The 23623-nt window shown below is 40.5% G+C and overlaps 1 protein-coding gene across 1 annotated transcript in view; it reads left to right on the forward strand.

Annotated features, from left to right (window-relative positions):
- Positions 1-23623, forward strand: part of TRMT13 (tRNA methyltransferase 13) — a 101914-nt gene that overhangs the window by 4174 nt on the left and 74117 nt on the right. The window contains exons 2-6 of the mRNA XM_085601888.1: positions 7736-7782; positions 7877-7943; positions 10378-10440; positions 11749-11818; positions 16303-16409. Coding sequence (XP_085458014.1) covers positions 7736-7782; positions 7877-7943; positions 10378-10440; positions 11749-11818; positions 16303-16409 — 354 coding nt within the window. The remainder of the gene's footprint in view (positions 1-7735; positions 7783-7876; positions 7944-10377; positions 10441-11748; positions 11819-16302; positions 16410-23623) is intronic.

A 23623-nucleotide genomic window follows, 5' to 3' on the forward strand; every position in this document is an offset into this window, starting at 1 on the left:
CACTGCACCTCCTGTACCATTCAAATCAAGTCTCTTTTAACTGCAAGGTAACTGCAATTGTGACTGTCTGTGTAGTAGTCAGTGCTTAATTTGTAAAATATTAAGTGCCAGGGTTCTGACCAGGAGGCCACTGCAGCTTGCACCAACTATCGCCCCTGTCATCACAGCCAAAACAACTACTAACCCTCTCTCTCGCATGTAAAAGCGACAGTAAAGATTTTCCTTAGTCCCCAAAGCTAAAGGAATGGCTGGGGGAGGCAGGTATTGGTCATTTTTTAATGTATATTGTTTCCCTAAACAGCTGTCATATTGCTCCTCTCTAAATTACATGAGCTGCGCCACCTTGTGGCAGACAGCCCTAAGTGTGGTGTTGACAATTAGGTGCCGAGCACCGGAAACCAATTCAGTGCCGGTGCTCAGCACCGGAAAGCTCCGGCTCAAATTAAGCACTGGTAGTTAAATATAGCAATATTATGTGTTTACAGGAGTTCTGACAACTTTTGGGCCCAGTGCTTCTGGTCCTTCTGCACCAGTCAACTCATGACCCTGTTGTCTTCAAGGTAACTGCAATTGTGGTTGCCTGTGCATGAACAAAATATAGCAATATTACGTGTTTAGTGCGGTGCCTGGAGCTTTTGGTCACGGTGCCACAGTACCTGCTGCCTATTGAATTCATGACCCTAGTGCTTGCTAGATAACTGCACTTATGACTGCCTGTTTAGTTGTAAAATTTAGCAATATTAGGTGTTAAGAGGAGTTCTGACACCTTTTGGACACGGTGCCACTGCATCTGCTGCACCATTTAAATCAAGCCCATTTCAATTGTAAGGTAACTGCAATTGTGACTACCTGTTTAGTTGAAAAATATAGCAATATTAGGTGTTAAGATGAGTTCTGACACCTTTTTGGCCCTGTGACATTGCAGCTGCTGCCCCATTCAAATCATGACCCTAGTGCCTGAAAGATAACTTCACTTGTGGCTGCCAGTTTAGTTGTAAAATTTAGCACTAATCTGTGTTTAGTGGGGTGCCTGGAGCTTTTGGTCCCGGGGCCACTGCACCTGCAGCACCATTGAAATCCTGACCCTGTTGTCTGAAAGATAACTGCACATGTGATTGCCTGTTTAGTTTAACATTTTAGCAATAATCTGGGTTTAATGGAGTCCCTAGAGCTTTTGGCCCCGGTGCTGCTGCACCATTCAAATCAAGCCCTTTTTAACTGCAAGGTAACTGCAATTGTGACTGCCTGTTTAATATTCAAATATAGCAATATTATGTGCTTAGAGGAGTTCTAACAACTTTTGGGCCTGGTGCGACTGCACCTGCTGCACCATTCAAATCATTACCCTGTTGTCTGCAAGGTATCTGCACTTGTGGCTGCCTGCTTAGTAGTAAAATATAATCAAATCAACGAAAGAGGGAGCCTTTCTGGAAAGAAGAGCATGCATGTAGAATCCAACTAGGTTCTTTAGAAAGCCCTCACTCACCAACCTAGTCGGTGACATGCTTCATCATCGGGCCCCACCAGGAGTGGCCGAATGCCACCCTGGTGTGCTTCAACTCCCAAATTACTGCCCAGCTGGTATTGTGTAGATTGTAATAAGTGAAAGTGAGTTAAAAATGTCTAGATTGTGTCAAAAAATTATTTTATTAGTCAGCCAATCAGACATGAATTAAAACGAAGTGTGGGATACGAAAACTGAATAAATTGTTCAGCTATATCCCATAGTGTATGTTCAACATGTTTCTGCCTATTTGTGATGATTAATCAGGCATTCGTCGGGACCAGAATAAGGTGAACCTCAGCGGTATGGGCGCGCTAAAGCCCACCCTAACCAGAGGCTATTAATGTGAAAAATATGAAAAACTTTAATTGTCAAGTAATCCTCGTGTTGAGAGGAACAGAGTTTACACTAAAAATATTGTGGTAGGCATTGACTGACAAACAAACAAGAGAAAACAAACAAAAATATATTTAGACATAATGTTCGTGAGTTTGTCATGGCGGAACATACATACATACACTTGTGCTCTTCAAAGTGCACTTGAACGGTAACACTGATCAGGTGTGCTACTGTGAGTGATCCTGTGCACTTAACTGCAATGAGGTCGATTTATGTTGTGGAAATAACTTCTTACGAGCTATTAATCCCTGTATGCCCATTACGTTCAGAGGTATCCGGTAATCTGTGGAGTTTAAACGCTATGGATATATAGGCAACAAGTCAGTGCTGCTGGGCACACAAAGTTCGTAAAATTCAAAGCATATCTTACATAGGGTGTAACCACTCGTCACACCATGGGTCTCGGGAGGGGGGTGGTGGCAAAATGGCACACCCTACAAATCAAGAAAAAGGGAATTCAGTTACACGGCCCGAACATGAAAGGGTTACTTATCTCGTGTCATCGTGTCAGAATTCACGCCTTCGCTGCCAGGTACCCGCTCAGTACCTGCGACGTTCCTCTTATGACCGGACCCCGCTGGTAAATGATCTAGGCTAACCGACGTGGTTATAAACCACGGGGAAAGCCTCGAAACCAGGCAGGGACTGGGCGGGTCAACGAACATCACCGCGTTAACGTGGATGATGGGACACTACTGAAGGCCAGTCACAGGGCTTGTTTCTGGAGCTCAAATTTAAATGGCCAATCGGGTATTAACAAGGAAATTATCTTCCGGATGAGTCCGAAATAGACAACTCTCGCTGTTGACAGATTACGCTGAGTCCCTTTAAAAAGGTACAACATTATTACGAACACCTATAACATCAGATCCAATTCATTACCCGCTATGTAAATAAACACAGCATGGGAGCCTTTATCAGTGTAAAGAAGCGATGGTGCAAAGCATGCTGGAAAGTAAAAGTACGCACTCGTCCACAAAAGGCAGAGCAGGAAAAAAAGGGGGGATAGAGAGTTCCAGTACAACTAGGGAGAATTCTATCTCATTAAACATGAGTAACCTCATTAGTAGATAGGAAAGTTGGTGATTTATACCTAGATCCAGATTTTACATGATAGTATAGAACGGAGAATGCCTGTCTTAAGGACAAGAGGGACCCCAGGAAGCAATGTATATCTTAGGGTCAAAAGAAAACATCCCGGAGATCAGCATCGTGGCACTGTACCCCACAGGGTATTGTCATTTAGTCCTTGTTTGTGTGTGCCCAAACGGTACACCCACCTCTGTTCTTTTTCATACAGGATTTGTTGTGTGTTTCTTTGTGTTTTGACCTTAGGTCATTGGTTGTGTGGTTATGCTGCAAGAAATGTTCACTCAGTTTAGTGGTGGCTGTCCACATCTAATGTTGCTTCGATGTTCACACGCATGCAATTTCACTTTGCGTGTGGTCATGCCCACATAACGCAACCCACATTGACAACTTATCAGGTAAACCACATTCGTGGAGTTGCAGTTAGTGTGGGCGCGTTGTGTCCACGTTTTTCCCTGTTCGAGGTCCAAGACCTTAGTATGTGTAGTTAAATGACAGATGCTGCAGTTTGCACAGGGAAAGTGACCCATTACTTTAGGTAGGCCCCATGCGTCAGTTATAGATGGAGGGTCCCTGATAGGCCTGTCTCTAGGGCGGGTATGGACTAAGGTGTCTCTGAGGCTGCATCCTTTTTTAAAAGAAAAAAGGGGTTTCTCCCATTGTCTGTTGTTACTGGTGAGTATTCTCCAGTGTTTGTTTATAGCTTTTTTTAACAGTATTTGATGCGCTACTGAAAGTCGTAACACAGGTCATGGGGATTTCTTCTGTCTCCCTAATGTTCTCTTCTAGTAGGTCCTCTCTTGATTGATTACGTGTCCTTTTGTAGCCTTTATTCAAGACTCTGTCTGGATAACCCCGATGTTTGAGTTTGGTAGTTAGGTCAGATGACTGTCTACGGAAGTCTTCCAAGTTGCTACACTTTCTTCTCACCCGTAGATACTGTCCGTATGGCAAATTCTCCCCTAGGGGTCTCGGGTGGAAGCTTGAAAATTCCAAAAGGTTGTTCTTCGCGTCGGTTTGTAGTGGGTCTTAGTAATGAGGTGCCCATTAATTTTGGAAATTACTACGTCTAGAAACACGACTTCCTGTTTGTTGCAGTTGTGGGTAAACTTCAGATGCAAATCAAGAGTATTGATCCACAATAGGAAATCTGCAAGGGAATCCTCCGGTCCTTTCCATATCAAGAGAATATCATCTATATACCTCTTCCAAAACCTTATGGAAGAGGCATATGGATTATCAGTACTTTGGATGAATTTACGTTCAAAATCATGAACATAAAGGCAAGCTACGCTGGGGTCAAAGGTACTGCCCATCGAAGTCCCAGTTGATTGAAGGAACATGTCACCTTGTATTAAAAAAAATTGTGCTTAAGTGCCAATGTGGCACACTCCAAGATAAACGCCTTGGGTGTGTGGTATTCCCAGGTGATTTCATCCAAAGCCTTTTTTTTTAGTAGTAAAATATAGCATAGCTCTTGTATATTAACTTTATGTTTAACGCACAATGCGTATTACAACATTTAGAATTTGATCATAATGACTAAATCATGACCCTGTTGTTTGCAAGGTATCTGCACTTGTGGCTGCCTGTATAGTAGTGAAATATAGCATAACTCTTGTATATTAACTTTATTTTTAACGAACAACGTGCATTACAACATTTAGAATTTGATCATAATGACCAAATAGATTAAGTTGAAAAATCAATCCCATAATGGCTTCAAAGTACAAAGAAAGTTACTGAAGCTTGGATAGGAAATGCCACAAACGTTCTAAGGCTAAAGTATCTGCTTTACACAGCTAAGTAATAAAAAGCAAGCATTCCAGCATACCGTTTAGAAGCTGTCTGCCTTTTCCGTGAGAGGAGATCTTATTTTGACAGTAAATGGGGCTTAAACAATGTGAACAGCTTTAGTAGAAGTATCGTAAAGGCGTGCAACCAGGAGAAGTAAAAAAAAAAAGTTCCACACACAAGCGAATGAACACAGTAATTCAGCAATGGGAATTGATCAAAGCCCCCTTTTAAGATATATTAAATACAAGAGATTTGACAAGCACAGTGCAAGAGATGTGCCGGCGAAACCTAAAAAGGGCCTTGACTAACTAGTCACACATGGACATGGGAAACTTGGCAGCTGTGCTATTGCTTATCATTGATAGACTCTATTTTCACTCTTCTTTGCTTGCTTCTTGTTCAATGGCTTTCCTTGTCAGAGTTATCCAACTTGTATTTGTTCCTTCTCTGAAGGATAGTCTGTTTCCCATGACTTTGACTGGCTGGGTTTTATCCTTCCAGTGCTCAGTTTTATGTAACTAATTTGTTCTTTTTGGCTTATCACTGCACAAGAATGCTTCTGTTTTTCATCTCTCTCTCTCTCGTGCTGTCCCCCTTATACCTACCTGTGCGCTGCTGCCTCCCTCGTGTGCCGCAAGCTGTGTCTCTGGTGCTTGCTCCCTCAACAAACTCACCCATGCTTTGTGTTACTTCCCCTAATATGTGCTGTTCTCAGCACACTCAATTTCACTTTTTTTACGAGTCAGGAAGCAAATTGCTATCATCACCTACTCCGTAAAAACTCTATCACACTACTTCCATTCCAATCTATCTTGAATCGCAAAATGTAAAAAGAAAAATTTGCACCGGTGTCATTTTGTAGGTGCATGGTGACGCGCGTATGCCCACTGTCTCATTGCTCCTTTTATTTTATGTTTTTTACGTTTTGCTATACTGCAAAGCGTATTGCTAATACTCTGCAGCAACCCCAAAAGGCATTGGCAAACCCAATAGGGTCTCAAAGACGAGACCTATTGGCTTTGCTGTTGCTTATTTAATTAGTCATTATAAAGAACACAAACTCGCAGTGATCAGATAGGCAATCATCTGCTCCCTGAAATCTCATAGAGGTAAGAAACTACCACGTTTTCATTACAAATATGTGTGACATTTCATTTTGTGTTTCACGTTTGCCAATTTGCAACATGCGCATCAATCATGTGCACTTAGAGGGCACTTTATGGCATTCATTTTGACAAGAAAGCTTAACTGAGCTCTCCAGTTCCTCATTTAGGTCCAGCATTAGCCAAGGATTTTTAATTTTAAAAAAATGATATATATCAAATTTATGTACATATCATATTTATGTATATGGACTTTCAGCCAGTCCTCTTCATCCTTTGGCTGTTGTTTCGTCAGTCTCATTTTATTTCCACCCACTACAGTTTATAGTACAAGTCAGCTGGTAAGCACACTTTTTTAGGTCTGGCGTTAGTCGAGACTTTTTGATTTTACTAAAATTATGTTTATAATATACTTGCTGATAGGGACATCCAGTCACCTGTCTTCAAACATGGGTCTTTCATAGTGTCATTCACATTTTCCTTCCACCCATTTCAGCTTACAACATGGAGCAGTGGGTAAGTCCACTTCGGTGATGGGTTAACTTCACTGTGAGTGTCTAGGTTCTGCCCTTTCAAAGGAGCACATCAACATACAAAGCGCTCCCTTAGGTGCCAGAGACTGTTTCTATGCCATTATGTGCTTTTTGAGGCCCAAACATTTCTATGTTTGCATGTAGCTAATTTTTGTTTATTGATAAGAGCCCACAGCCACCCTAACAATAAAGTTTTGCAAAATACATGACAAAACGGAAAGCAAATATTGACAAAGCCAAAAGTCTGGCAGAAAGCACTAGAACTATTGACTTGGCCAATGCTTGCTTAGGTCTGGTAATAACTAAGATCATTTGGTAGGACAAAAATTATATATATGATATACATACTTATAAGGGCTTTAGGCAGATTTCTTCACCTTTTGGTGTTATTCGCATTTTCCTTGTGTCCATTACAGTAAACAACACACAGCAGTGGGTTAGCCCACGTCGGCTGTTCTCTAACTTCACTGTGATAAGAAATTCTGCCCTTTCGCAAGGAGCAAGCACATCCTCACACATATTAGTTCACTTCAGTGTCATGGACTGCTATGGCAATGTGTGATTTTAGACACCAAAACAATTTTCTGCTTCTAGTAAGCTTTTTACATACATTGACAAATTAATAAGGCTGTCAGGTAATACCAGAGCTGTTGGCTTTGCCGTTTCTTGTTTTAATTTTAGATTCAGGGTCTAATAGCTCTAAATTTTGATGATAGTATTAAGATTGCCATATACTACCATAGAACCCCCTTAACACAGAATGTTTTAAAAATCCTCGAAGGTGTTTTCTTTCAGGTTGCAGTCAACTTCTTTCTGAGTGGTGTAAACAATTATTTAGTTACAACAATAAAATATATCTGTTTCATTAAAAAGCACATTATCTGACACACCGTGTTAGATGTTGGTGTTTTATGTGTTAGTAATTGGTAGCTGCATTGATAACTGCCTGAGGTGTAAACCTTTAAACATATTTTTTCCAGTTGCACTCAATGAGTTGTATATATTTCATCTTATTTTAATGTGGGTCAGACAGTCTAAATAAAGCACAAATGAAAAATCCCAGTTTCAGATGTCAAATTACATCCCTTGAAGAAAAATCATAGCACTTTTTGGTTTCTTAACCATCCAAGTCAAGCTAACTTCCCTTGACCCTTCTGCCTATATATAGTTATCTCACATAACACCTTACAGGTTCAAAATAGTCTGGAAGAGTAAGGAGTATGCTTCCATATCAAGTACTCCAGATATTGTTATTGGGCGTACTGGTGAAAAAAACATAAAACAGAAACTCTGTTTTTGTATTGCCACAGGGTGAATCTACTAAGAAAAGAATCCCCTGTCCTCTTGATCCAAAACAGTAAGTGATAGTGAATAACACATTGTATATTTTGTTTGTCTCCTTTTTCTGTTAGTGATCTACCATGTTTACTCAGCTGTCTTTTTGTTTTTAGCACTGTATATGAAGATCAACTACAAAAGCATCTGAGAAAATGCAATTCTAGAGAGAAACCAAAGCCAGTGAGTACTGCAGGATTTTAATTTGAATCCAACAATGCCACCTCCCTTTCTTCCCTTTGATTTGGGTATCAGTAGCACCTGCTATATTCACTGCGTAAACAATGTAACATTTCAATATTACAGTATTAGGTGGACCAAGCTAATGATAGAAAATAAAGTGTGTAATGGCCAATGTTGTAGAAAACTGGAAATTGAGATCGCAAAGCGGAATCTGAGAGACACTTCCTCATGAATAAAAGACAGGGCGAACTGTAACTCCCAAATCTACTATCTGTTTTTGGTCATGCTGGGGATGAAGGTCTCCCTTCTCGTAAAATTATTTTCGCCCTTTAAACATTTGCTCTGTTCTGGCTAGTAGAATATCAGTTCTCAATCTTTTAATCCGTTTTTAGAGCTGTTGGACTACTTTGAGCAGTCTTAAATGTACACAATCCTGTTCTGACAGCGCTCACACATTTCTGAATATCTGCCCTCTTGCTCACGAGCAGTGTGTTCCCTCTTGCTTCTACTTACCATTGAGATCATCAAGAAGTTCTAATTTATGTTTCTCTTGCATGTGTGGGTCACCGGTTACTCTGCATTGATGCTAAACACTGCTTATGCCACTACTAGGATTTAGTTTATTGTCCCAGAAGTGAATGCTATTTGCCCATTGATGATATTTCTCTGGATGAGGCCAAGATTAATTCATCAAGACTGCTCTCTACCCTGGCTCTTTCTGTCAGGTGTTTTCATGTCCGGTTTAATTTGGCACAGACAAAGTAACCATAACCCAATCTATATTTGAAAAAATGTGGCCCCTGCATACAAGGTAGACTTGACGACCGCAGGGAAAATGCTAACAATTCAGAAAAAACATAGGCAAGTGACTATATGTACATATGTAAAGGCATAACAGAATCACAACATACAGTTTAATTACAATACATCAAACTATCATACGTGACTACTTTGTCGTTTACCAAAAAGAGTATTTTTAATTGTTATAAGTTATCACAAATCAGACAATAATTAATAGTTTTCAGCATATAAACCAGCAACATAATTTTATACAGTGTCCTATGGTGCAGAGTAGTGCACGTTTAATTATACATTTTTATTAGCATTCTTTTCCTTTTTTTTTATTTTTCCTTGTGTTTTTAAGTATACATTACAATAAATAATCAGACCATAACATGATTCAAGGTTTTATAATGGACAAACCTACCCTATTGAGAAAGGAAAAGAAACAAAAGAAGAGGCTGCAGTGAACCTTGGGAGAGGTCACTTGGGGAGCAACTCTAATTCCTACTAAATTCTTATACAATGTTAATGTACCCAGCCGGGTTTCACTGAGTATCCCCTCAAACAGGCTGCAAGAATAATAAATTAGAAAAAATGGAGCCCCTGCATACAAGGTAGATTTGCCGACCGCAGGGAAAAATGAATTATGTTATGGTCTGATTCATTAAAAATAAAAAAAAATAAAAGAATGTTAATAAAAAATGTATAATTAAACATGCACTACTCTGCGGTATAGGACACTGTATAAAATGATGTTGCTAGTTTTATGCTGAAAACAATTTATTATTGTCTGATTTGTGATAACTTCTAACAATTGAAAATACTCTTTTTGATAAACAACAAAGTAGTCACATATGATATTTTGATGTATTGTAATTAAACTGTATGTTGTGATTCTGTTATGCCTGCGCATATGTACATATTGTCATTTGCGTAGGTTTTTTCTGAATTGTTAGAAGTTGAGATTGATGCAAGCATTTCCAGTAGTTACTTTTGTGCTGTACAAGATGCCATAAGTGGCATATTAGTCTAATCATCGACCCCAAGGTCATAGTGCAAATAGAATTGAAGCTGCACCTTGCCATACATGCCCAACCAAAAATAACAACATGGCATTGTAGCCTCGCTAGTGACTAAGTAATGGAATCACATTCTAACATTAAACTAAGTCCTCGAAATCCACAGCTGCACGCTTTTACAAGAGGAAATTCTTAGTAGCTGAACATAAATATATTCTTTAGTTGCATGACTGAGGCAATACATCCCCCTCAGACTAATAAATGCAGTAAATGTATTTGCATTTAATGAAACATATCTGTGGTATGTTTGTTTTGCTCTATAGCTATATAATGTGTGTTATTTCTACAATAAAGTTGTTGAAATATTTTTACAGCATTTTACTGCCACTTGCCAGCTCTTAATTGTTTTTCAGTTCCTAGTGCTCTTTTGAAGACCTGGTGCTTCAAAGTGGATAATATATTCTTTATGTGCAGTCCTGCTCCTTGCAGACTGCAGTGCTGAATAGAGAAGCTTTTTTTAAGGTCCATTGGTCTTTCAGTGCCCTATAAAAGATCAAACTGACCAGCTCTTTTGAATTGGTTTTACGTTTGGTAGTTTAGACTTCCATTCACTTAATGCATATTTTCTTTAGGTTTACTATCTCCAAGACATAAATTCTGGTTCAGAAGATGGTACGGCTACTTCCCAAGAGCAAGTAAGTTTCTATTTTTGTACATTGTGACATTATCTAGTGATACTTCTTAACATCATTGAAGCAGAACAGTGTTGGGTTTAAAGCTGGGATTAAGGTCATTGTTAGGGGGCTGGTAAAGCGAAAGATCTTGCTCAAATAGTGTCAATTGAAATTTACGGCTTAGTGTTCATTTCAAGAGTTTCTCAGTTTTACCTATTGTTTATGTATTGTTATTGTCAAATCTTTATTCAGTTATTTTGCATTTAGTTTGTTAGTAATTGGCTGCCCCTCGAACAGCGTGTTTACTTCAAGGCGCTCTGTATCGCGCACAAGATACTGATTGGAATCGGCCCAGACATTCTAGGCGATCTGTGCACCCTCTACACCCCACCGTGAGCATTGTGCTCGGCGAATTTGCGTCTTGCACGTATCCCTCGCATACGCAGGACTCGATCCAGCGGCCGCTCCTTTAGACGTCTGGCCCCTGCCCTATGGAATTCTCTTCCCCTACACATTCAGGTCTAACCCTTAGGTCTTGTCCCCTGCTTAGACTTGCTCCAGCGCTGGGACACCTCTTTGCCGAGGCAGCCATGCGCTTTACAAGTATTTTTTTAACATCTAATCTAATTAGAACATAGTTAGGTTGTGTACAGATCAATACTGTAGAGACTCTTCTGTGTCTCCTAAAATGTACAAGGTGACTTGTTTTCAGATGTGGATCAGCCACATGTAGGAAAAAGTCACTCCTTGTGTACAAAATATTTCTCCTAATCTTCATATTAATGTAACTATTTTAAAGCAAGATTTATACATACAATTGTTTTTATGTGGTAGCAAATTTCATTTAAATATATATATGCATGTATTTCTTGTGATTAACGATGAAAAACAAACTGGCATTTGGGGAAGTTTTGTTTATTTAAAGCATTCCTTCAAATAGAAAAAAGCAGGACACAAAGTAAGCTGATTAATCAATTTTAAGTAGAATAACCAAGAAGGCATATCAGAGGTGTGATTAGAATACTGATTTTGTAGCTGTCTTGTTTATTAATTGTTAAAGCAAGTGCATCTTTAAAACACACTCACAATATCAGATTATTGTTCATTGTAAAAATGTTATGTGGAGGAGAGCTTTCTGCTAAATATAATTATTCTAAAATATAATAAAATTAGGAGAATGGCCACAACTAGTGTTTTCTTCATTATAATGTATATTGTTTCTGTTGTTTTACTTGAAGTAACATATAAATTGTTTGGTAGTCACAACATAGAATTGTCACACCCAAAGCTTTTTTCATTTGAATTTTTTCTAAACTTTTTTTTACACAGATCCCAATTTCTTCTTTGTCTGAGGTACAATTACAGAACTTAATAAACAAGCTGAAAAAGGCAGTCAGTGGTAAGTCATAAGAGACCATTTTCAGCGCTTTCCACAAAAGAGACTGGCACTGTTAACTTTGAAAATACACAGGTCTATAATTTATGGGAGCTTAGTGTTTTGAACTAACTATTTTTAAAGACATGGAGACAAGTATGATATCAAACATGTTAAGCACCCCAAACTCCTTGCTATAACGCTATGAAACTGTAAAAGGATAGTCAAGAAAACTTGGCAGATACCACTCTATGCGATCTCCCATCGCCAAGGTGAGGGTACTTTACGACCAGGAGAAATTGGTGGCTCAGCTGTCCTGTTTTTGTCCCCTCAACCGGCGAGACTGACAACCGTACCCGTGACGCACAAGCCCAGCTGACCTAACCACTCTGCACCCGAATGTCCCAGCCTGGATTTCCAAGAACCAACTGTGCTTTCTTGTTCCCAGGGCTCTCCCGAACAGAGCCCCCTGTTAGGAGCTCCTAGTCTTGTACCCAGTTCCCCCTCTGCAGCCTGTTTCTAGGTGCCCCTGCCCTCTCCTTTGGTGTAGCGCGCAAAGCTGCCTACCCGACCAGCACATCTGCACCTAGACGCTCCAGGGCGGATAAAGGTTCTTTGGACCATAGCCCTCTACCAAATCCTGAAGGGGACCCACGGAAACCAATTGCAAATAACTGTATGCATTATATGCCTTATTTCCCATAGAAAAGCATTTCCGCATAATGACGGCATTTAAGTGAACATTTTGCCTACCTTTAAAAATCAATATCTCAAAAATTACTTACTTGATCCTGAAGTTATTAGTGCTGAAATTTATATAAAAATACTTGTTATATTTTTTATTTGGTCTTAGGTTTATTCTTGCATGTGTGTCTCCTTTATTCCTCTGTGAGTACAACAAATGCTTAGCACTACCCTTTGATATGCCTAAACTGCTCGCACACACTACCACAAAACATAGGGCACGATTCACAGAACTAACTTAAGGCAAAATCCTAAACTTACTACCATTTTGGTATTCACAGAAGGCACTTACTCATTTCGGTATTCACAGAAGGTAGGAGTCCTAACTTTAGGACTCCTAAATGCCTTCTGTGAATACCGAAAGTCTTACAGTTAGGATTTTTCTCAGTTTAGGAGTAGTGAAGTTAGGAGTCCTAACTTTACTACTACTAAACTGAGAAAAATCCTAACTGTAAGACTTTCGGTATTCACAGAAGGCATTTAGGAGTCTTAAAGTTAGGACTCCTAACTTCTGTGAATACCGAAATGAGTAAGTGCCTTCTGTGAATACCAAAATGGTAGTAAGTTTAGGATTTTGTCTTAAGTTAGTTCTGAGAATCGGGCCCATAGCTTGTAGATTTGTTACTTGTGCCTCTAAACCAATAAGAGTTGCCTGGACTCTCTGCATAGTGTAACTTGGTTTGATACACAATGTAGAGAGGCAGCTTCCTACATAAGCATTAAAAGGAAGGTTTAGTCCTAACAAGAGGTTTATTTTTCCAGGTTGAATTGACCGTTTTAAAACTGCATGCCCAGGGGCAGTCCTCAATAAATGCTATACACAGTCACTTTAGTGGTGGCACAGTATGTTCTGCAGTCCACTAGTGACAATTAACATACAGGTCCTATGTACAATTTGGTTCCATATACCAGGAACTTATAGGTAATTCTCTAAGCCAATGAAGAGCATAACATTTCAAACATGGTTTAGGGGTCAGTGTACATACACTGGGCACTGGACAGCAGTGACCCCAGTGCACATAGTCCAAGAATCAGCAATAAAAATGAGTGCTAAATGGGAGTGACCTTGTAAAATGGGGCTTTTTCATAAACTATTAGCCAAGCGTTTGTTACATGGATTTACATGTATGTTTACATACAGAACTCCGATACTAATGTGGCGATAAGCTGTATTCTGGACTCTATTAGCCAGCAGATAAAGATGCAGTACTATGTTGCTAAGAATACAAAAATTATATGTAACAGTTGCTGAGAGCCAAATGTTGTGAAAGGTATGATGACAGTCAAATTTGTAAAATGAATATAAAAAAATGTATGGCATAAAACATTAATTAGATTTGGATAGAAATTAAAAATCTTTCAGGTTGAGGAGGGATTGTGAAAGCCAGGGGAAAATCCACAGATCGGAATTCCCACCACCATTCTATCCGCCATGGCATAGAGAAGTGCCTCTATTATACTCTCATCTGGAGTCAGAACTTCCTCTTATAGGATTTGCCATTACCACCAACTCTAAATCAGGCATGTAATGTTTACAGACCTTTAACAGATCAATTGTTACTAAAAACATTACTAAAACGTATGTAAAAACTGACGTGTTCCGGCGCAGTGGAAAGCCCTTCACAAAAATTTGCTGGTTATCTTGTAGTTGCTTATTGCTTTATTTGGTTGTTAAACTGGTACTAATGAGACAACATCTTTTCTGAAAGGTGTTAGACAGTTGTAGTAATAATAATACACACCTACATGAGAGATACACTGTAGGCATTCTCAAACAGAAAGGGTTGCAATACAAGAATAACATGATGTCGCGGTAGAAAAGGATATACATAAGCAAGCAACTAAATGCTCAATTTGTTGAAATAACGGCTGCAAAGGTGTGTTTCAACTTTTCGATGATGCCTGTTGTGTCCTTCGTTTAATACATTTGTTATGGCATTAGTGAAAGATTTATTTAGTGCCAGAGTACCATGGAAATGCAAATGCAAATGAAGGACAAGGGTATTGGTAATGGGTTCCACCTATTACCCATATGGAGAAATCAAGGCAATTGTTTGTTGATCTATGCCACTTTCCCCTTAGTAACCTTTCCCTTTCCTCTATTGTGTGACTGGAATAGAGGTTCTGAATTCAGGCAAAGAATTTGATAGCAATGTCCTAATTGCTCTAAAGGTCAGCTGCGATTGTTGTTGATTGCATACTAAACTTGAGGGGAATGGTTGCATTATAATTTAGGATTCTACATTGTGTTTTACCCATTACGTCAACTTTCTGTTGTGGCTTGTACTCTAAAATATAAAAAAATAATTGGGGCAAAAAAATGGTGTTGTCAGTAGTAAAATCCAGAGATTTCACAGATAAACGTACAGATGGGTGGACATTTTACTATTTGAGTTCAGTCAGGTGCACTGTGCAGTTTTTTTGTACTTAATGGTAATAGGGATGAAATCTATTTTGGGGAAATAAAAGGAGAAAATTAATTGACATCCATTGCTAAAGTTTCTTCACAAGAGCAAAGGGCTGTGATGTTATTGAAGCAGAGAGTTTTAGGATATCATATACATGCCATCAGCCTTTACATGTTTAAAGTTCACCAATATTTTAAAGATAGGTTTACATTAAATAATGCTGGTTCTACTACAGAGCCTCTGGGGGATACTAGAGTTAATTGGTGCAGTCAATGATGTGTGTGGTACCTGACTTTCATCAGTTGGTTACGGGGAACAGGGGGCAATTCAGAACCTGGTTGTGGAACCCCATTCTGCATTTCAGCAGTTTTAGCAAGTGTAATGATCTACAATTTCAAATTCTGATGAAAGTCCAAGTAAAATAAGAAGGCATATACTGCTTAGTCGTTAATGTAATATATGGCATAGAGTACCTTCAGAGTAGTTACACCTGTGCTTAATCTAGCTTTGAAATGTGGCAGTTAATTTAATGTATGGCATAGTGTACCTTCAGAGTAGTTACTCCTGTGCTTAATCTAGCTTTGAAATTTGGCAGTTAATTAAAAAAGAGATGAATGTTGTTGGCATATTTGGTTAGTTCTTTCAATACAAAGCATTGATGTGTCACGTTTTGTTCGAGCCCCATGCATGGCAGGTTTCAGCAGGGACTTGGAGCTTAGTTCACAGGTAAATAATTGATCCCTTGAAAATCAAAAAAGTTGAACAAAGGGCCACCTGGAGGTGTGTTCAGGGTTTACAATTCAACATCAGCAAAAAGGAGGTTCAAATACAGCAATGCATCAATAGATTTCTTTGAGAAATAAATGTTGGCAAGTTTAAAGCACTGTGGACCGTAAACCATTCCCATTTACAGCTGATATTCATAATCTAGTATACGACTATCCTGTATACTTGAGAACATAGACTGAGTCTTCCATCCTTTCTCTCCCACTGCCATCAGTAGCTGCATTTTGGCTTCCAAGGATACCAGACACATGCAGAGATAGCATTGGCACTCTTTTTAAAGTTTGCAATGCTTTGTCAAACCATGCCCCAGACACAATTGTGCAGGTCTTGAAGCTCCCAGGCCTATATAATAATAGGACAATGTGACTGGAATTCATCTAATGTATACACACCACAGTATTTGAATGAGAGTCCTGTTTTATGACAGTTATGCCCTGGTATTTTTAAAACAATAACTACAAATCTGGGTAATTCCGTTTGTTCTGCTTATATTGTGTTATTGATGTACTTCTCATTCAGTTTGTAGTATGGGTAATATTTAAAATGGATGTGTGTGCACTTTTGAAATAGGATTGGATCATATAATTGAGGATAGAATGCTGTCACACAAGGCACTACAAGAGGCTCTGAATGATCCGAAGAATGGAGATTCAGCTTCAAAGCACTTGAAGCAACAGGTATGATTCTTCATTTGCTTCCAGGTGAGCATGCACTGCCCCTGGCAGGAAATATTGTGTGTCATTTTCATAAGTTCACCAAAGCAGATTAAAGTAGTGTCATTTGGATGTACCTGGTTGCAGAGGTTTTTAGTGAATCTGTGGCGCTGCATATGAAATTATCCAACGTTTTGTATCTCAGGACTGAAGTCTATGGAAAAATGCATAAGAAGTGATTAGTTTAGAAATGCAAAAACGGTGTGTGTGTCTCTTTTATCCTGCCTCAATCTTTTTACAGCTGTTGGCGTGTTTGGCTGTGCATGCGGCCGTGTGTGTCTCTACATCTGTAGTAGGAGCTGCTTCTGGTCACTGAAAATCATCATGAGCTACTTAAACATAACCTACCCATGCATTGTTACCAGACTCTCCCACACCCAGCTTAATTGGTTTTAGCCTAATGTCCAAAGAGCCAGATGCTATGGTTTGAACAAAGAACTTTGACAAGGGGCATTATGACAGGGCTGCCATGTCTGTAAGGGATGTATTGTCAGGGATCTAGTGTTCTCGTGCCGATTTAATTTGGTGAATTGTATATCAGTATTGGCAGGCGGTTTGTTCTTTTTGCTAAAAGGACTCAGCCTTACTACAGAAGTAGTCATATGTCTGTGATTATGTACATCCGCTGATAAGGGTGAATGGCAGGGTTGACCTAAGCAGGGGTAAAATAGCCATGCTCATCCTCCCCGGCCTCTCTTGGGAGTCTCCCAAGTAGTCTAGACAGGCAGCAGGGACTTAACATTTTGTTTCCAAGTAGTGCTGGGGACTGCATGCCTCTCACCTCATCCAGGAGAGAGTTTGATGCTGATCTGTTGTTGAAGGAGAGGATGAGAAGCTGACCAAGGGAGAGTTACTTTCTGAGGTCGCACTTAAGCACAAAGAAAGCTCTGTGATATCATGCAGGGCCTACCCCTCTCGCCACCTTCCCTCATCTGGCACCTCTGCTTATAGTTACTCCTGCTGTTCCCATTCAAAACAGGACGGAGAAGGACTGCAACTTGTTCTAGCTGACTAGACAGCTTAGCAGGTTCACGCACCTCCTGGGGAGATCTTTGTACAATGCGCTACTTCCTATCTCTTATGATTGTATTAGCCTTTCATCCCTCATAAGTCGATGACACAATATCATTTGAGGCCACTGTTTCACACAGTTGTATTAATCTGCAAGACTTATGAACAAGCGAGGTAAAACACAGGGACATATTGTCTTTTGACCTTACTCCCCTCACACTTCGAAAAGCTGAGATTTTGGGAGTGAAAGGCTTCTCTGCTCTGGAGATTGGACACAATATGGCTACAAGACCCAACGCAGGGTCGACGCGGGAGTGCACAGCTCGCAGAGGGTCTTGTATCATGCCTCACACCTTTGGCTAGTTCTTGAATTGCACCCAACAAAAAATAGGCCTAGGCACCAAACTTAAAACGCCCCCCACCCCCCCAAACCCATTAGCGAATGAAGTAGGTGGCCCACATTTGCAAATCCGGGCAGTTTTATACATATAAAGACACGATGTATAGGTATTTTGCAAAGTATCAGAAACTGCATGCTGTTGTGCTTGCGGTAGACAATATTTGTGGCAATATGAGAAAATGAATAGCAAAAACCACCCACCAGATCCTAACAAAAGCCCACAAGCAATAAATATTGGCAAAGTCTATAAGTGAAACCTATGCAAGATGTATTGGCTTCAACAATGTTTTTTGGACATGTTACAAAGCAGCGTGGGCTACCGTGTAACAAGGCTTAAATTAAAGAAAAAAGTGCTATGACAGTGCCAGCGCTGCCCGCGTCGTAGCAATATTATTTACTTATTTTCAGCCATGTTGTACAGAACCCCTTGCTGCTATGCAAAATGTTTAAAAAAATTGACAAAGCCAATAGATCTCACACTGGGGAAACCTATTCAATGCATTTTTAATCCAGTTTAAATGCACGTGTTCCACAGAAAGAATAAAAAGCATTGGGAAAGACAATAGGTCTCGGCGATGCGAGAGCTATTGGCTTTGTCAATGTTTTGTTTTTTTTAAATGTTTTTTATTTATATTTTGCCAAACAAAAGAAACCACAACAAAATCGGTTACAGTCATGCAGTGACATACGTATGTAAGCCATACATCATACAATCCCGCGTCACAGTGGCTTTGTCAATGTTAATGTATTTTAGTCATGTAGCCCAAGAGCACACTATTTAAGCAAGGGAAGCTGTGATTTATCCTCGTTTTCTGGCTTGCCCCTTCATTTTTGTCTATTTTCTGTTTTGTATAAAGCGCTTTAAGGCAGCTGAAAAGACACAAGTAGACATCACCAAAATGCATAAATAAATAACGGACCCCAATTAGTCTGGATGAGGTCACAGCAGCCCTAGATAGATGCGCAAATGGAAAGGCACCAGGACCCGAGGAGGTCCCAGTAGACATTTTTAAGACGGATATGGGTCTCTGGGCCATAATTTTACAAAAAGTGTTTAATGATGTAGCAGGTGGTCTAGTGCCGAGAACTTGGACAGAAAGTATTATAGTCCCAATTTTTAAGAAGAGCGATAGAAGTGACGCCAAATGCTATCGCCCCATTTACCTTCACGACACAATGTCAAAAATTGATGCGTAGAATCCTTCTGGAGAGATTGGAAATCTGGGCAGCCTAAAATTCAATCCTTACAGAATCACAGTACAGATTCAGAAGAGAGATAGGGATTGTTGAGCAGTGCATTAACCTTCATATAATATTTAGTAAATACACAGTTGTAAAAAAGGGCCATATACACCTGTGTTTTGTTGACCTCACCAGTGCTTTCGACCTAGTGAATCATGTGAAATTGTGGCAAACCTTGGCTCTCATGGGTGCTCTGAATGATATTATTGCATACCTGTCACAAATATATAAATGATTGACTACAAGAGTTCGATATGGGACAGAAGGAGAGTGCACTACCAGTTTCAGAGTATCACGGGAAATTAGGCAGGGATGGGTTCTTGCTCCACTCCTGTTTTCTCTATACATAAATGGAGTAGATGAAGGTTTGCTAAAGCTAAATGCTGATGTTTCTAGAGTTGGTCAACCTGCCATCCCCACTTTTCTTTATGCGGACGACGCAGTCCTTTTATCCAGAACCGCTAATGGGGTTCAGTGCCTAATTGAGAAATTTGCTAAATAAATGCAGGAAAAGGTCCTGGTACTTAATTTGGAAAACAAAACATTTACGATAGTGTGTGGTAAAGGGAAAGCAAAGATTAGGGCCCACCATGAAAATAGGGTCCCTATCGCAAAAATTGATTCATTTTCATATGTAGGACTGCTATTCACAAAAACAACAATTGGTGGACAGAATGCAAAACAATGTCATACATTCACCCCAGTACAGAGATCTGGGCCTAAATCCATAGTTTTTTTGCTCACCATGCCATTCCAGTTTGGACCCAACAATATGCAAATCCGTCTTGACCCTGTGCCTCATGGGAACAGTCCAGCCCGAACTGCCAAGCCAGGTCCTCACTGGACTGGAAACAAGCATCCTAGGACCGGTTTCGGGGTTTCACCCCTCTTCAGCCAGGATAGCTTGATTCTAGTGGCATGGAGAGCACGGGACTCACGTCTGAGCATTCCCGTCACACTCGGGGTGACAAATGCAAAAACAACAATTGATGGACAGAATGCAGAACAATGTCGTACATTCACCCCAGTACAGAGATCTGGGCCTAAATCCATCGTTGTTTTGCTCACCATGCCATTACAGTTTGAACCCAGCCATATCCAAATCAGTCTTGACCCTGTGCCTCATGGGAACAGTTCAGCCCGAACTGCCTGGCCAGGTCCACCCTGGACTGGAAACAAGCATCCTGCACCGGTTTTCGGGCTTTCAGCCCTCATGAGGCAAAGGGTCAAGACTGATTTGCATATGGCCAGGTCTAAACTGGGGTGGCATGGTGAGCAAAAGAATGATGGATTTAACCCAGATCTCTTGACTGGGGGTGAATGTTTTGATTTTTTTCTGCATTCTGTCCATCAATTGTGTGTCTTTAGGACTGCTATTCACAGCAAACGGTCATTGGGGACCCCATATTCATCATTGTAAACTAAAATGTACACAGATTACTGAGGCAATTTTTAGATCTTAAGAAAAATGGGGAACAAACCAATTAGGGAAAGTTTGACCCTCTATAGCAGTAAGTGCCTTACTGGAACTTGCTATGGTGCTGCGCCTCTTATATTAATGATTTTTTCAGTGTAGCAGGTCTCACTGTTTAATATGGGATATTGAGTAAGGAGGGTACCAAATTCACCCAGGAAATCATTAAGGATTGCCTCACCCTAAAAAAATTCCCTGGCTGATGTATATTAGTAATCTTTCAAAGGAATGCGCTGAGAACATTGATTTTAACAACCCTTTGCAAATGCTTGACTGTAGTAAAAAGGAACTAAAAACCGGACTCTCAGAATCAAGGGAATAGCTAAGGGAAGTTGAGGCAAACTCGAAGCAGCTCACCAGGGACTTCTGTGATAGCCTATTGGACCAGGGATATAACGCTGTTTACTCCAGGTCTCGAATACAAAACATAGATTTTATCCTACTTGGTTAAGAATGGGGTTCACCCACTTTTTAATAGCTTTCCCAACCATGGGCAAATGGAAACAAAATCTCCCAAAGTGCCCCTGTGATGGAAAATCTGATCAGACAACCTTACATTTTACTTTATTTTGTGATTTTTCCAGAAATATTAGGAAGAGCATTTTACGTCTATTATTTTTAAAGGAAAGATTGTTCACCTATAAAACTTCTTTTGATTTTATTAGCAATTTAGAAAATGACATAGTTTGTAATGCAGTGGCGGTTTACATTCAGATGGCAATTAGAGGAAGAAAATATAGCTCACACCTCCTAGGCTCTTGTTTATGAAGCAGATAGGACGCATATTGAATAATGATGTTCAGGGTTGCAGTTTTGTTGCCGTACTATATATTATGCACATGGCACTTTATGTACAAACTATCTCCTGCATTTGCTTTTATTGTATCAAGCCCACTGCGTATATTCATGTATAGTAGCATTTTTTTAACCTTTCATATGTTTTCATGTACAGACTGGAATGAAATGTGAAGATGTTCATTATTATTTTTAGGATGCCTTTATGGTTGTCCTTTTTTAACCGAATAAAGCTTGATTGGATTGATTGAACTAAGCAGGATGCTAATATAGAGCTGAGAGGTTGTTGCTACTTTCATCCAATTTATCCAATCAAAGCAACATGTTTTTTTCTGTTTATATTTCAACAAGAATATTTGCGAGAAATGGTGACCCTCAACAGAGAGGAAGTATAAAGTGTAAAGTTATAGCAGAAGTGAAGTCAGTTGGTTTCATAGTGCCTTTATTTCTTTGACGTTCGCTAGGTGAAACAGCAAATGTTTTCTTGTGCTTCACTCTGTGGTAAATCAGGTCTAAGCTCACTTCAGAACCCTGGAAAGATTTATGACAGATGGGGCAAAGCCACAAAGTTGCATCTGAAGGCAGATTGTGTAGAACTTTGTGTAGAACTTTTCAGTGCGTGCCCATATTTACCTTATCAGAGAGAAACAGAATATGTGTGGAGGAAGAGGAACCTGGCTACTTGATATAGTTGGCACAAACCTGTGATTGCTTCAGATCTCCGATCCCTACCACCACCCAGAACACCACCTGTTACTGCATGTGACAAAAGGTTGTCAGCAGGATTCATGCACTGTACCTTCCTCTGTGTGTCTGCCAGAAGATTGCACCACACAGGGTTAAAAAAGAGAATAATGGAATTAAATGAAAATAAAAACCAGTTGCAATTTCATTACACAGCGAAGTGGATTGTCTGTGCGAGCAGCGGTCCGGCTGTGCTAGAACTCACAAGGGGAACAAGACTGGGATCATCTTTATTGCTTTAAGGTCGATTTCCTTGGCACCTTGTATGTACCCAGATAAAACAGTGTTTCCACGGCCTCGGAGTGTAAGACGCAATTAAACACCAATGGAGGAGCACAAATGAAAGAGGGTAGACAAAACCTTCAATGTGGGCACGCACAGCTCTCTCCATGTAAGCAGTGAGTATTTTGTGAATGTAGGAATAGCTAAAAAAAATGTTTTATATATTGTGAGAAAGTGCCATCTTTCTTGCATGGTATGCCCCCACGTTTTGCTGAATTGCTGAATGTACTTTGACTGAGTGTGCACTGGACTCCTGTCAATCAGGTGCCCAGGGCCTATGTTCCTTCCCTAAAACCCACAAAACCCACATTGGCAAACCCTGGCCACATGTCAGCCCCTGGTAAATGGTACCCTAGGTACCCAGGGCCTTGTGACCAGGGAAGGCCTCTAAGGGCTGCAGCACTCATTGTGCCACCCTTAAAGGCCCTGTACCCTTACACACACACACTGCCTTTGCAGGCTGGGTGTCTGGGTGCAAGACAAAACAAAGTCGACATGGCACACATCCCTGTGTGCCATGCCCATCACCTACACTGCCATGGCATACATCAGCCACCCCTCTAGCTGGGTGCCTTATGCCAATGGTGTGGGCACAGGAGCAGGAGCCCTGTGCCCCTACAGTACCCAGGTCCATTCCTGAGCAATGTAAGTGCAGTGCTGCCATTTAAGAGTACATGGTGCTGAGAGCTCGTCAAACACGAACTCCACAGCACCATAATGGCAACACTGAAGTCTGAGAAGTTTGGTATCAAACTTCTCAGCACATTAAACCCACACTGATGCCAGTGTAGGATTTAATGTACCAAGCACCCCAAAGGGCATCTTAGAGATGCCCCCTTAAACCTAACCTACAATCCACGTCTGCTCTGAGGCTGCCTAGGCTGCCACACAGCAGACCTGTTGCTGGACCCCTGGGTGGGAGAGCCCCTGCTCTCCTGGGCCTGCAACAATGCACATCCTGGGCGAGGTGCTAAATCTCCTCCCCCAGGATGGGCAGGGGGAAGCTTCAAAGGCATGCCGCCTCTGTGAGCTTCCCCAGGCCACTACAACCCTCCACTCTGGCGGGAAGCTTGGCAGGAAACCCCAAATAAGGACAGGGGGTGTGCCAGCCTGCCAAACCCACCCCTCAGGTGTGGGAGGCGAGGTGAAGCACATCTCCGGGCTCTCGCCATCTTGAAGATGGGAAGCCCTAACCTATCAGGACTAGGCTACTGCCCCCCTCCCACAGGA

The sequence above is a fragment of the Triturus cristatus genome, chromosome 4_2 (genome assembly GCF_964204655.1).
Source record: "Triturus cristatus chromosome 4_2, aTriCri1.1, whole genome shotgun sequence".
Lineage (NCBI taxonomy): Eukaryota > Metazoa > Chordata > Amphibia > Caudata > Salamandridae > Triturus > Triturus cristatus.